Here is a 16643-nt window from a genome sequence, read left to right as displayed (position 1 = left end):
ACTTATAGTTTACAAACCGTTATATTATGCACACATTTCGCCCCCTTTTTTTTTCACGAGTCCATTTCCATTGCAATGGGCATATTGATACATATACACAAATGAGTTTAATACACATAGAAATCATTTCCTTAACAATAACAGAAAGAAATAAAATGTAAGAAGAAAAAGAAATGGAAAAAAAGAAAACCTTGTCCAGATTCTCCCAATATATAGAAGTTTTCAATATGTGTCATATTTCTTTGTATTTGTAATTTGTGGTTTTTGACAACTAGAGAAATTACCATTATGTATGTGTACAACTTTGAACCACACCTAATGTTCTCATAGATAAAACAGAGTCCAAACAACTACATGGTCAGCATATAAACATGGGTACAACAGGAAAACCAGCCTAAATTATTGAACATGAACAGAGAATATGTTCATTCATTTTAAAGTAACACATTTTGTTTTACTGCACAAAAAAAGCATTGCTCAGTTCGTTTAATATTTTAACGGTAGGAAAACACAACTGTGCTCCAGAGGTTATTTTTAAATGTCTATTGTTGTGTTGCAGTGGGTACCAAGTAGTTTGTGTGTTTCTTTCCCTGTGTTTGCTGTGAGAGTTTTTTAGAAAAAATGAGCAGCACAAGCATACGGCTACCAAATCCAAATACACACAAGTGAGTAGATATTCAGTCATTACGTCTTATCAACTGCTGTTCATTATACTTTGTTTGTTAATGAGTTAAATTGTATAAAGGCTCAGTCTTAGATATGTGTTTGTTTTTGTACTGGTGGAAAAACGATTCAGTTTGTGACTCAGTCATAGGATATAATGCAGCTAGTAATCATATATTGTAGAGATAGTTGTGACCTATAATCAAAAAGAGGATTATGTGTAACCTATAAACTATTAAGCTTTTAATACATTGCAGAAATGTGCTTATTTCCTGTTTTTGTACGTCTTTATTAACCTTTGTGTACATCAGCAATGAAACATAATGAATACAAATTTGTTTCCTGCCAAATGGGATAAATAATTTTTAAGTGCAGCGCTTTTAGAAAGTGCATTTTTTTCTTTTGCAATAGAAGCCTGTGCAGTGATTAAAAGCAGAGTGCACCACAAGTATCTTCATAAGTCATGACTCATAACATTTTCCACTGATGAACTCTGATCATAGAGGAAGAACACAAAATAATCTGTTTATGTTTGTCATTCGCTTTTTTCCATTTGGCGTTTCTCTGCTCCTGATCAGACTTTTAGTATTTGTTCATAGATTTGAACGTTTAAATGATGACACATTCAGATAAACATAAAGAGCTAGAGAAGATGTAGGTTTGTGAGGCAAACACTGGCATACGCAGTGGTTACATAAGCAGAAAGAAATAGTCCAAAGGAAGACATCTGTTGTCTGTGCTCTTGAAGCTATGTGTTTATGTAATCACCATGGTGCAGCCCAGGACAGGCTCTCTCTAGCTCTACACACACACACACACACTCGACCCACATTGTTGGTTACCGTTTCACGGCTACAATTATTACAAAAATAAAAATCTTTCATGTGGAGCTCACATATCCTGTTCACTTCAGTGTAAACATCTTCTATTCAGGGAAGATTGTCGTTCCTGTTTCCTGTTTTTGTCAAAGTTTGATACTTTAAGTCGTCTGCCCATCAAAACACAGCCGACTGGAGGTTTCAAACCATATTGAGACGTGTAGGTGTTTTAATGAAATACCCACCAGCCATTCTCACACCAAAAAGTTAGTACTAATTGGGGGATTGCAGGTAATGAAAAAAAATTCTGATTGGTCGATTTTTGGTGAAAAAACAGTGTTTTTGAGGATTTTGAAAAAAACTTTGTCGTGGACTGATTTTAAAGAAGGAAAGGATTGATGTCTTGTTATAAGGTGACATTCACTCAGGGCTTTAGATTAGTGCTAAAATGTTTCCGATCTAATCGTTTTTGGCCAAAAAATGGCATTTTAAAAAAAAAAAGTCTCTATTTTTGGACTCTGATGTTTTATGTAGGTGTGAATCTGAATTCATAACCCAGCAACAATTCATGCATCAAAACATTGGTACTAATTTGGTGATTTTAGGTAATTAAGAACATTTTCCAGTTGGACAATTTTTGGTGAAAAAAAACAGCGTTTTTGAGGATTTTGAAAAAAGCCTTGTCTTGGACTGATTTTAAAGAAGGAAAGGAGGTGGTCCATTGATACCTTGCTGTAATGTGACATTCACTCAGGGCTCTTGATTAGTGGCAATTTTTTATTTTTGTGTTTGTCACAGAAACTACGATGTAATAAAATTCTGTGTATAAACAGGCGAGTAATCATATTTAATAATGTTTTATTTCCCTACTGGTATTATAAATGTAATGGATGAACCATTTCCAAATATAAATTCGATAAAGTGCTTAGCTTGGTCACAATGAATCAATGTAAATTATTTTTCAAATGTCAGGCCGAGGTTTTGCAAGTGTGGGCACGTTACGTTTTAATCTGAACACTGGAGACATTGTCTGCTGCACAAACACAACCACTGTGAAGGTTTCATTCCCATCATCCATTTTAAAATCCATGCTTTCCATTGGAAAAATACACAGCTGCTGTTTACACTCATCGATCTTTGATATGATCAATTGTTAGGTCAACTTAAACAAATTTCAGTAATGGAGCCCCAGAGTGATCTATTGTTCTGAGAATCATCTCTATGTAACTGTGTCAGATCACTGCTTCTTATATAGACTTTGTGGGTAATATTGCATGATGATATTGACATTACTCGCTTTGCTCATTATAAAATGCTTATTTGGTCACAGCTGGAGAAGCTGAAAGCTGATTGGTTAGTGGTTGTCTTACTCTGCCTTCAGCATGTGTTCAGCTACAGCTGCAGGTTGTGCTACTCTTTACATAATGTGAGCGTTATTCATGTCATTCTCTATATCAGGGCTTAATAGACGAGTATGAGTTTCAAACAAATGCATCAAATAGTAACTTTTGTGAATACATGATCATAAAATCAAAATTATGTTTTGAAGAATTTTGGCCTAACCTGACAAATCTTTAAAATAATGCATTAAAACAAAAGCATTTCACGCAGCAGCTAAATAAGTTATTTCTGAATCAAAATAACCCTGTTTATTCCACCAGTCTAGTCTAGTTTACGTTTTTATACTCTTTAATCTATTCTATTTTGTTTTATTAATTTTTTTAAGGGCTGAATGAAATTTCGTCCTGTCCATGTGCCACCATGAAACATGACTGACAAGAAAGAAGCCTTGAAAATCTTCTTTCTGACAAACCATTTGAGAGATAATTTAAGGTGTTTTTTGCAGAATTTTTTAAGGACCTCAAGCTTGACCCCTTGTGGGTTAATGGTGTTTGGCATGTGGCCTGCTTACCGCGCTTTGAACAACCCTGCTGTAAATAGAAATCAAACCAGACTCTTATTGTTAACACAAACTCATACCAGCTGATTCACACACTTAAGATTTTCTATAATAACAACAATGAAAGGACGGAGCTGGTCCGAGAAGAAATTAAAGAATGAGAAGCTGAAATAAAAATAAATAATTATATAAATGTGTGTTTTTTTAGTATTTAGTCCATTCAAACATGAATCTGTGCTGTTGTCATATGGTTCTGTACAGTGTGAATTCATACATTTATTTATTTATTTATTTTCTTGTCTGCACGTGCTGTCAAAGGTCAACACTACAAGAAGTCCAATCATTATGAGACAGCAACGCATGTTTTGTTATTGCAATAAAATAAATTGATTTATTTTATTGCTTAATTGTGACCATCACCAGCCCTCCCTAAGGAAGGGTAAGAAATCTTTTATTATAGGGAGGATATAAAAAGGGAGAGCAGTGTTACACCTAGGTGGAGAGGGGGGGAGCAGGGAGGAGAGACTCAAGGTAGGAAATGGAAAGGGTGGGGAAGAATAGATTATTTTACAGTGAGGGTGAGATGTGAAGTTGTAGAAGATATTGTGCTTATTATGTTGTGTAATCAAGCCAGTATAGTGACAAGTGTGAAGCTTAGCTATAAAGTTGGTGGCTGTGGACAGGGGGAATGAGTGAGTGGAAATACCTAAAGCAGGTATTTAAAAGATGGAATAGTTTCAATTTTTAAAGTGTTTATAACTTTTATAGATTTGTATCTTGCCAAACTACATCTACAGACCAATGTTATATTCGTTTATAAGAATAGTATGAAATAAATTGCGGTAAATATTTATTCATTTAAAAATGACCTTGCTTATTTGGAAAAAGAAGAAAAAAAACATTCATGTCAGAAAAAGGTCAATTATTACTTATGAAATATTATTTTTTTAGTTTAAAATCTAAGCTCACAATTATTTTCTTCACAAATGTATCTTTATAATTATTAGAGGAAATTTTAAATTTGATGAAAGCATAAAAGTCCAATGAAATTATAAATGATAATTTTTTTATTCTGTTGGCATAATTGAGACAACTGGACATTGAAGATGTATTTAAAGATGTTTGAGTTTTCATCCACGAGGCTTCTTTTCTCTAAACCTTGAACACATTGAGTGGCTCATGGTGTCTGCTATCAGGTGACCCTAATAGGTCAGGGTTAGGGTGACTGGGTAGTGAAAACAACATGGATTATAGATGGACGATAGGTTGTATTCAGACACAAACTGATTTCCTTTCATAATTACATTCTGGAACTCACCTCATTTTAAAACTCACCTTAAAAATACTTCTTCCAAGCATAGAGTAGTTCAGTGAGGACAAGTTAAATAAAATAATTATTGACACGCTATGAAAAAACATTTCAGATCAACCCTTTATTTGAGCTGTTTAGGTCCTGTCCGTCTGCACTTTAGTTATGAAATATTGCATTTATGGACTTCAGGAACCTTTTATATACTTTGTTAAATATTTAAAGACAGGACCTCAGAAAAAAGCTTTATTCATGTCCATCTGTAGCTGATGTAATCCTTTGCTATGACTCTTGTGCTGCGTAGTCAGGCTGTCACATGCTCTCTGTGATTACTCACGTTTCTTGAATGACCCTGGGATACCCATTAGCCTTTTAAAAGCTGTTTTACTTTCACAGACTCATTAGTTTTCCACTTAGAAGCAGAACTGATGTGTGAGTCGGGCAACGCCTTGCTATCATACATTAGCATCTCTCTGGACGACACTCTGGCTGAGTTAGATATGCTGACTGTTAGAAAAGTCTCAGGCAGTAATGGACAGGCCAACACTGTTGAAAGCATGAGGTACAACTCTTTATGTAACGCGACCTGATATGTTGACTTATTGGAATGGTTTGAATTCCAGTGTGTCTAAAGCCCAGCTTTGTGGAATGGCCAGTTGACTTATTTCAATGTTTTTTTACAGTAGTTTTTGCTGGTTTTCTGCTAAGCTTTTAGTCCATCAACTTTATGAATGTAAACACTGTCGTGTGACCTGCTGATGTGTGGACTCAAGACTTTCAGATTCCTGCGTTAGTTTTATTTACATCTGCAGAGGAGGACGTATTTTCACCTGTGTTTATTTATTTATTATTTATTATTTATTTACTTTATTTCCATGCCACACCACATTGATGCAGTCATTCATGCAAACGGAGGCCCAACCAAGTATTGAGTACGTAGAAATAAACATACTTTTCAGATGACTTACATTTTTTTTATTTAAAATACCTTTTTTTATTGATCTTATGAAATATTCAAATTTTCCGAGGCTCTGAATTTTGGATTTTCATTATCTGTAAGCCATAATCATCAACATTTCAAGAAATAAAGGCTTGAAATATTTCACTCTGTGTCATGGGCCTATATCATATATGAGTTTGACTTTCTGAATTGAGTGACAAAAAATATTGAACATTTTTATGATATTCAAATTTTTTTTTAGATGTACCTGTACATGTTTGAAGAGTAGCTTCTTGTGGAAGTGTTGTGGATGTACGTTGGGTCAGTGGAGACGGCTGATCCTGTTCATGAACAGCTCTGTAAAGTGTTTATTACTGCTCATTTGTAAAATGTCAGCAATAACCTCGCTTATTTTTGTTGTCACAGAACAACATGTTCTGACATGTTCAAACATTCTTACTCATGAGTGTGTTTTGTGTTCGACAGGGTTTGGTGTTGATTGATATTGTGTTTTTAGAGTGTCAGCAGTTTTTGACTTTTTATTGGTTTCACTGGTCTGACATTTGGTTGCCAGCCAAATGCTAGACTGCACCACTTACTAAATACAGCTCCATAATTATAGATAAGAACCTACATTTAGATAGTGAAACTGATTGACTGCTTGGTGTAGTCAGGTCCAACATTTAAGCCTTTACCCTCTTTCTAAGCTTTGTTTTTAAAGCAATAAAGTAAAGCTTCATTTTGTTTGTGTCATTACCTTAAATAGAAGTTTTGTACTAAGAGGCTCTAAGGATCACACAAAACAAGCTTTAAGACTATTCCTCAGTCTTCCACTTAAGCAAATGCAGGGCTAACGTGGATGAACACAGAGCAGAGTTTGTGCTCTGCAACTCTGCAGATTACAGAGTGAAGACACAGGCACAGCTGTGGGAAATTTCCCCTAAGAGATCTTGGAGTGCCCAGTAGTACTACAAGTGTTTGCAGCTGGAACAGAAACAGCAGCCTTATATAATCATCAGAGAATGTCAGTTATATAAATCATTATAAATATTCCCTTTGTTATCCATCATCTATTCACAGGGGTCACTAAGCATTTCTTAAATACTAAAATTTCACAGTTTTGCTTTAATTAGATGGTAAGATATTAATAAGGAAGGCTAGCAGTAACATGTTGATGTTTCAACATGAAACACTTTATTTCTCCTAATTTATGCAATTGTTTCATTTTCATTACATTTAAAGGGGACATATTATGAAAAATGTTCACCTTTTAAAACAGTTCCCTGTGGTCTAAATAACATATCTGTGCTGGTGTTTGGTCAAAACATAACACGAATTAAGCAGCAGAAGAGGTTTAAATCTCTGTAAAAACAAGTTCTGTGAGAGTGCTCTGTTTTGGGGGGTGTGTCCCTGGATTTGCATAGACCTCCCCTTCCCTGCCCTGTCCTTCACTGTATGTGACACAGCTGCTCGATTATGGAAAGAATTATCATCATGATTATTTTAGTCATAATTGAACTCACGATTATTTGTCAGGCAAAAAGTTAATAATTTTTTTGTACAAAAATCTTTTTTAGAATATATTCTTTAAACATAAATAAAATTCTTCAAACACGATACTGCGATTATCGATATATTAGTCAATCAATCTACGATAATCTATGACATAACAAGAAAAAAAAGATTAAGTGAAAAAATACAATTTTTATTTTATATCTCTGAAAGACAATAAATTGAAAAAGTGTCCTATGAACAGTGACACTATTTTAGTGCAACATTTTGTAAATAAGTGTCAATATATGTATCTCCAATAGTGCTTTCTGTAAACACAAAATAGTCTTTCTTACCAGTGACACCATTATAGTGCAATATATTGGTTCCTTCAACAGTGACAAAATTTCTGTGAAGACCTACCTGCACATTTTAGTGAAAATAATAATAAAACAAATCTTAAATTAAAAAAAAAATAATTAAAAAAATAAATAAATAATTGATAGCGCAAGCATATTGATATGTGAAAAAATATCGTGATATATCGCGAGATTGAGATATTGTCACGCTCCTAAATTTACCTGGGCCATACCGAATCTCCATAATTTTGTGACGGAGTTAGAACAACTGGAAAGCTGCAGGCTTATAGAGTGATCCAGAATCTATTAAAAGTGGTCCGATAAAGGCATTACTGTTTTCGTTCTACAGACTGCTGAACACAGAGAACAACCTGTTGCAGACTAGAGAGGAGGAAGGAACCTCGTTTGAGCGTACGTTGGTGGCCTCAGAGTTCATCGACTGGCTGCTGCAGGAGGGCGAAATGGCAACCAGGGAGGAGACTGAGCAGCTGGGGCGGAGACTGCTTGAACATGGCATCATACAGCATGGTAAGGAGGGAAGAAGATCAATGTTATACTAAAAAGCCAAATAATGTCATAACAACCTCTGTTTCTGCAAAAGATACATTTTTCTTCTTGACGTGTTTAAAAACTGAGAAAATGTATTCATTCAATAGAACAGTGGTTACAAACCAGGGGTACGCGTACCCTTAGGGGTTAGTGAACACATCTCAGGGGTTAAACAGGAACATTTGTCAGTTTAATTTTTAACATTATAGGACACATTTTTACATGCACACGGACATTTTCCTCATCCGTTGATTCAAGATGATGTTCAAATACTAAACAGAAGTAGATGAATAAAAGGTGTAATTCTGTGGTTATTGTTTAACAAAATGCAGGAAAGCGTTCAGATGAGCCTGCTGACACAAATAAAGGATGCGTAACGTGAGCTAATTGGTACTCGCGTTAAAGCAGAAATGATAAGGGATACATGGGACAAAAAAGGTCGAGAAACAATGATATAGTAGATTAAATCTTTTTCTCAATGAAACACTTAAGACAATCATAACTGTAAACTGGATGAGTGTAGAATATAAACTGAGCTCCTTTCACTCCTAAAAGTCTTTACAGCTTCTTTCAGGTTGCCATTTGTTCTGAGCTGACCTTCTTTATTAGAAAACAATGAGAGGGATTGTCTTCTCCTCCTCCAGAGGTCTGAATCTCTCGCTTTCTCGTGCAGGGCGGGACATGCCTCAGACTCGTGCTCTAGCAGAGAGAACTTTGAATGTATCAGTAGTGATAGCATGTTCCATGCATACTGCAGCCTTAAAACACAGTTCAACAGGTTGTTTTAACTTTATGACTGGGAACCACACCTGTCCATTATCTGTCATTTGGTTTCTTTGGGGTTACTTATTATCTATAAACATTACTGTGGAAAATAGAAATGATCGGATCTGTTTTAGCACAAGGTTAGCACTTCATTATACAACTATAAACATGACAAGCAGCTTCATGTGATGCTACACGCTATGTACCGGTTTACTTTTGATCAAAAGCATGTCGTAACACTGCTGTAACACACAGCTCAGGCTTCACAACTTATGCAATTATGAACATAATTTATTCATATGCCAGAGGACAGCCTCCATTCATCCCTTCAGCATTCATTTGTGGGTCTTTCTTGAGCTAATCGAAACACACGACCTGACCATTCATCGTGCAGCGTCCGAGCCGAATCCAACCAGAGCCCATGTTAAAAAGATAGAAATGAAGAAATGCTGTATATAGAGCTTGATGTAGGAGTGGAGCACTGTGATTGTCGTCAGAATCTGGTGCCGGCAGGAAATACGTCTCAGCTGATCTAAGTGGTGGTGAAATAAAGTTAACACTTTGTTGGAGAAGTACAGTTCAATTTCAAAGAGTGAGGCACACAAACAGTGCAGCCGCAGTGTGCATGGCTGTGACACAGAAAGAGGCCGGTTCCTTGTTTACACAGACATGGAGAGAGAAGCGTTTTCAAAAACTTCCACTCTGGAGCCTGTTTTTAAAAAGTGCCAAAACGCAGCAAAAATTTTGCATTTTCACTTGAAAACGTTGTCATATAAATAGGGTTTAAAGTGTGTTCATGTGATGGCTTGCATGCCACTTTAATTGTCTTATTTTTGTTCTTAGTCTAGTTTTTAATCTGGAAAAAATGTTTTTTTTAAGACAACTATGAGAAAAATTATATGTCAAAATACCAAATCAACAGTAGACCGGATTGACTTGTGGTTAGGTTTGGGTATTGGTTGGGTTTTATCCGATACCGGTGCCTACTCTGTATTTTTTAAACAGTTCCGGTGCTTAAACGATGCTTAAACCGCATACACTGTTAAAATACAATATCCTTTTATTTTCAGGGCCAAATTGAATACAATATTACCTTACATAATATATATACACGTAACATGGAAATAATAAATAAACAAAAACATTTAAATAATATCAAATAAAACATATAGTACTGGAGATGAATATTGTTATCATGATTTTATTTGTCAATAATCATTAATAGCATTTGTTAAAAAAAAGAAAAAAAAAGTAACTTTATTTCAATATTTCTTTTTAAAGCTATAGAGAGCCATTGCAAAAGAGTCAAAGAGCCACATGTGGCTCCTGAGCCGCAGGGTGCAGTAATGCCTGAGCTAGCCAATCTGTTGCATTCCTGTGTAAATGCAAAACTCTGCCTTTTAAATCTTGTGTTAAAGCTTAAGTTCAACATTTTGTCTACAAACACAACTTGATATGAGCTTAACATTAAACAGAAAGTCAGCGGAGAAGTATAGACATAGCTCTAATGTTGTTGTCACACGTTGAATGGCATCAGTGTTTACTAAGAGGAATGGCTGCTGTCATTATTTGTGATGTCGTGCGCCACACTGGCAGCACTGGGAGCGCGACTCACTTCAATTTGTCCAGGGGGGGGTCGACCCTGGCTGTTGCTGTTTCTGATGTGCTTAGCTCCGGGTGCACGGCGCATTGTTCGGCTTTTAACTAAACTCCATGTGGTCTTTTATCCTCTCGCTATCAGTTATGAGCAGCAGGTGTGCTGACTCTGATGAGTAGCGGCACTGACATCACGATCAAGTGCCCCGAAATAAGGCACCAAAATGTTCGTTCTTTTTCGGTCTAGTTACTACTGTTTAGTCCAGGGGTCTGCAACCTGCGGCTCTGGAGCCTCATGTGGCTCTTTGACTCTTTTGCAATGGCTCCCTAAAGCTTTCAAAAATATTGAAATCAATAATTATTTTCTTACAGAGGGTATTAATGATTAATGATTTTGAAACCAAATAAAATCACTATATAACGATTTGTCAACCTGCAATAACTCACTTCACGTCCTGAAACATCTACAGACCATTAACTTTTTCCTGCACCTGTGGTTAACTTTAAGTTTTAAATCCTTGGCAAGATTACTAAATCTACTAAAAGTATATCCTGGACGTAAATATACATTTGAATTATGTGGGGACAGATTCATTTAACTGCCAACATGCCGGCTAAATATGCATGCTTGATATGTGGCAAGTAATTAGTAATCAGCATGTGTTGACTGACATGTGTTGTCAAATTCAAGTTATTTTTTGTAGCCCTTCAAATACATTATCTAAAAAAAAAATTTGTTTTCAAAACATTATTCGATATAATTTTAACTGTATAGAAATGTATACACTATGTTGTTTTCATTAGAAAGGTTTTTTTTTTTTTTTTTTTTTTTTTTCCGGCTCTGGAAGGACTTTAATCCAGGTGAGATATGACAAAATGGATCTTTTGAGAGTAAAGGTTGCAGACCCCTGATTTAGTCATAACTGGTGCCATATTGGTACCTTGTTTTAGAACCAAACCCTATTTGTGGTCCTGCAGAGTATTCTCATTTCCTTAGTTTTCAACTAAAAATCATTCAATTGGTGTTTAGATTTTAAACAAGCAAACATTTAAATTTTTGACTGATCTTTAAAATATTTGCATTTAACATTAGTAACGGAACATAAAGAGTGCAGTTTTGCAATTGTTGGGGATGTCATATTATGTACTTTAGTAGTGTTGTGTTCAAGACCACACTATCCGAGACCACGACTTGCCCGAGACCATTACATTTTCACTTGATTTAATAGAGAATAAAAACGTAATTTTGAGGAAGTTAAAAACAGCAGGTGGGATGCAAAGTTGTATATGGATCAAATTAATTTACAGTTTACCATTTAAGGAAGCGGGCTTGTAATCGAATCCCTTAAAGGTGCAGTACGCAATTTTCAGATCCCTCCCCAGATTCCATGTTCTACTCCTGCAGACCATACACTGTGAAAAAGACGATGCTCCAGTCACCGGAAAGGGGTGGGGACTGTGAGCAACAGCTGTCACACAGCCAATCAAACGAAATCCTGGCTCTGATTGGCTCTTTTTGCTCGGTCGTGGTGCATTCTGGCAATCTGCCAAAGGCTGCAGGCGCCGCAGGGGGGACTCAATGAGCCTGTTTTTTTTTTTTCCCACACAAACTACTAGTTTGATATAAAGCTGTCCTTGCATAGTGACAGCTTTAGCAAATATGACAAAAAGTCACTGTTATAAGAGTTGCAGACTGCACCTTTAACCCTAACTGCTTGTGTTGTACAATGCTTTGGATAAAAGCATCTGCTAAATGAAACTGTAATCTTGTAATCATTGCATTCCCTTAGCCATCGCTCAACTGTAGTGAAGCTGAAGATATCCAGTGCTGAGAAATATAGAGCAGCATTACACACACACACACACACACACACACACACACACACACACACACACACACACACACACTAGAGTTGCTCAGTTAATGTAACACAGAGCCTGACCTGCTTCCTGCTGGCCTCACTGATAGTTTATAGATTCTTCATGGGGAAATAGTTCTACTGTTGCAGGGAAACTGTCCATGTTTTCATTAACCCTTGGGATCAAGTAAGGAAAATTTTTATAAAGTAATTGTATTATTTCAGGCCTTCACTTCCTTTTAGAAAGAGAGAAATAAATGAAGTCAGATCAGCCACTTTCCCACTAACGCATTCATACATAATGCAAAGTCATTCTGGATGTATCCACTTAGTGGTTGGAAAGGCAGCCAACTCTTACTCTGTGGACCTAAACAGGCAAAAGACTGGGCAGCTATTTTCGTTTATGTGAAAATTATTGAAAATATTATATTATACAGTCATTCTTACACAGTATAGTTCTACTTCAGCTGGGAGGACAAAAAGCTAATCTACCATATTTCCAACTATGTCGAGGTCAAAAGTTAAACTAAAGAATTTCACCCTTGAATTTTTTAGTCAAAGTTCATATTTTGCTGTTGACGACTAAATAATTAAGAATGCATTTTGTCATTAAAGTTTAACACTTAAATACACTAAATACAGATGGAAAAATTCCATTATAATGCACTTTAACACCTAAAAAACTTTAAAGGTACTTTTAATAAGTGTTTTATTTTCTTTACAGTGATTTCATTGTAGTACTCTTGGTCCATAATACAGTTTAACTCTTTAATGGGAAGAATATGTTATTTACATAGTTTTTTCCATCTGAAATGTGGGTGATGATGCTTTTAACACCTCAGCTTAGACAAAAACCAGCTTCTTCACATTGGGCTGGCCTTAAAACTGCCTGGATTAAAATTTAAGAAGACGTACTGTACGACTGTTAAGACTTTGTTTTAAGCTTTTTGTAAAAGTCGTTGCATAGTTTGACAGTTTTGTGATTTTACGATTGGTCATCAATCATTCTTTTAGTTAAGTTGGACAATGATTAACAGCGTTTAATTATTTCCATGTATCGTACAATCATCCCTGGTGTTATCAGTCCTGGTTGACGTAGCTGATGATGTAGAGCTGTGCCTTTCGTGGATGTTTGCTCGGTGTTGGTCTGAGCTTGAGGAATGATGTAATCAGAGTTTACTCAGGGAAATACCTGTTTGCTCACTTGTCCGTGCACTTTGTACTGATTTTATAATAATTCTGATTTAAAGCGTGTAGGAAGTCAGAATTAATCATAGTTTGACATTAAGGATGAACAAATTAGATTAGAGTTTTTTTCATGGAGATGACACAAAATGAAATTAATGAAATAAAATTTAAACTAACAGTGGATGCTCACAAGGGTGCGGAACAGATATCTGCATATTCCAAGCAACTGATTTTTTTTACACAGGGTCATCAGTGACAGATATAAGTTTATGAAATTTCAGCCTGTGCTCAACTAGACCCCCTGGAATGTAGACTGGATTCAATATTTCTTCCTATTCTAGTCTTTCTGTGACTAATCTGACAAATTACTGTGTAAAAATTTTAAAAATCACTGTCAATAGATGAGTGGGTTCATTAGATGACGTTCCCAGCGTGTTTACCCTCACTGTGCATGGATTTTCTCTTGATTCATATACTGTACATTGAGTAGAATTGAAGCCTAAATTAGTAGGTGTGTAACGCTCCATCAATATGTATCGATACATCGATTGGCTAGGCAACAATCTAATCAAATCTATGGAAACTGAAAACATTAAACAATATCGTCATTGTTATGATATGCCATTTTGTTAAATAGAATGATTAAATTAAATGTCCGAAATATTTGAGAAAAAAAATTGTCAAAACATTAAAAGTTGCTTGGATTATTTTTTTACTCTAGCTTTAGGCAAAATGTAACTGGCTGTGTTAAATGTGTATATAATATAGTCTTAAATAAATCAAATGCCCTGAATTGAATCGACTCAAAATCGAATCATGGCAGACATTGATACCTGCAATTATCCTACCGTTGTTCAAAGAAATTATCATATCCATATTGTGATTTATACCCCTATAAAGTAGTAGTAATAGTAGTAAAACACTTAATGTGTATGTCTCTGTGTGCATGGTTAGGCTATAGCAGCTCTATAGACCACAGACAGATGTCTCTCAGTAAAAGTTTATGATCTTATGTTGTTTCTTACCAGTCACCAACAAGCATCACTTTACCGATGGGCCCCTCCTCTTCCAGTTCAGGATGAACTTCAGGCGGAGGCGGCGGTTGATAGAACTTCTTCATGAGCGAGGACGCAGCATCCCCGAGAGCCACGACAGTCCTTTCTGCCTCCGCAAGCAAAACTCAGATGGAAGCAACACCAGCTTCCTGTCAGGTGGGCGCAGCCACGCCTTCAAAGCACCAGCAGGAATGATCAAATATTGTTTAGAATTGTAGTAATGAAATAATTCAAGGTATATTGTATTCTAATCTATCCACATATTTCAGTTTGAGAGTTTATTTTTGAATATGTAATGCAAATTATAAGAATTGCATTCATTACAGACAGACAGACAATGGTGTTTTTACTAATTCGATCCCACCCCTTCTCCCTGAGTTAAGTAAAGTTCTTCATTTCTTAAAATATACCCCTAGAACCAAACAGAAATCATTTTGCATTCATTTGTAGCTGAATAACAAATAGTAAAAAAAGGAAATGAATAAAAGGCGCAAGCGGGTTGGAGGATGGCTGGTTAATAATAATAAGAAAAGACAAAAAATGTAGATTTGATCATATGACTGTCAAATTTTCAACTTTCCACATTGTTAAAAAAAAAAAAAAAAGGTTGTATTTAAAGGCACACTGTGTAACTTCTGGTCACTAGGGGGCGCTAGACCGATAACTTTCACGCAAGCAAGTTACGGATCTGACTTGCCCACTTCCCTTCCTAAAGAATCCTCGTTTAACTGAACTATCAGGGAGATTAGTGCACCATTAACTCAACACAAAACTACCATATTGTGCTCTTTTGGCAGTAAACAGAGGCTAAACTCGTTTCTGCTGCCCACAGCAATGGCACCGGGTCGGGAAATGTCCCTATGTTGTGACGTCACGTGGGAACTATATCCGAGCCTGTGGTCGTGTGACTGCCGTAAAGTGAAACGTTCTCCAGGCATTCTCCAGGTCACATGACTCATAGTCGGTATTTCAAGAGGGAAGCTCCGTTCGGAGCATTGATACAACAAGCGCTGTATTATTTAAAGGGGACATATCATGCTAAATCCACTTTTTTAGCCCTTAAATGCATTTTGTTGTATATTTAGAGTGTTTAGAAGTACAGAAAAAATCTAATTAGTCTCTTCAGGTGCTCCGTTGATATCTTTATATTCTGTTTTGCTCATATTTTTCAATCTGTTTCGATTTTTCTATTCTTTATTACGTTTTTTGAACTATTACATCACAGTATTTGCAGCGGAACTGCCAAATTAGTACATCAACTCCAGGTCCAACACTTCGAGCAATCCGCCATTTTTATTTCTCGCTTTTATTTTGTAGTCCAAGCTCAAGGATGACGAAGTTACGAGAGGATAAGTCAAAATGTTGGGTTGTTGGATGTAGTAACCTACACGCTTCACTACACCGTCTCCCAGCATCAGAACCTTTTCAAAGTGCCTGGTTGAGTTTTATTTTTCACAGAAATGTACCCACATCTGTGGGTAAGGTCATTTTTGTGTGCGTGAAGCACTTCAAGGATGACTGCTTCAGCAACCTCCGCCAGTATAAAGAAGGATTTGCCGAAAGACTTTGTCTGATTGAGGGTTCAATTCCTTCTATCTTTGGAGACGACGAACAGAGCCCTTCGGTAAGCTGTAATAAATGCTAAAAAGTGTGATAAGACGTCCCTGTCATTGTTTTGTTAGCATTAGCAGTTGCACCGTCTTCATATGTTAGCGCTGTGTGCTCGTTTTAGATCCTTGATGATATGGCCTACGTGATTTAATTTAAGTCTAAAGTTTTCATTAGTCATTTCATTTTGCCGTTTTTGTCTTTGAAAAGACTGTATTAAAATGCATTTCGTGACGTTAGCTTGGCACTAGCGTTAGCTCGGTGCTTGTGTTAGCTCACTTGTTAGGGTTCTGCAGGTTCATCATCTTCATTTTCATCTCGCTCTGCTGGGTCCGACTCTGGCTCAAACATGTAAAGCTGGATGGACAAGTCTTCTGTTGTTGACATTTTGTAAATAACCTCTGAATAAAAAGTTTATGCGCAGCCGTATCTCTTCTATCAAACTACAAAAATGGCCGAGCAGGGTGAAGTTGAACCGAGTGTCACCTGAAGAGAGGGCACATCAGAAAAGGGGTAGAAAAGGGGCCTGTGGCGCTATAATAA

General features: G+C 36.3%; 1 protein-coding gene across 1 annotated transcript in view; it reads left to right on the top strand.

Annotated features, from left to right (window-relative positions):
• The window catches only part of deptor (DEP domain containing MTOR-interacting protein), a 44408-nt gene that overhangs the window by 11427 nt on the left and 16338 nt on the right, over window positions 1-16643 (top strand). The window contains exons 5-6 of the mRNA XM_028471087.1: window positions 7830-8008; window positions 14466-14648. Of these exons, the coding sequence (XP_028326888.1) occupies window positions 7830-8008; window positions 14466-14648 (362 nt within the window). The remainder of the gene's footprint in view (window positions 1-7829; window positions 8009-14465; window positions 14649-16643) is intronic.

Source organism: Gouania willdenowi, chromosome 16, assembly GCF_900634775.1.
Source record: "Gouania willdenowi chromosome 16, fGouWil2.1, whole genome shotgun sequence".
NCBI lineage: Eukaryota > Metazoa > Chordata > Actinopteri > Blenniiformes > Gobiesocidae > Gouania > Gouania willdenowi.
This window is presented reverse-complemented; position numbering and strand designations above follow the sequence as displayed.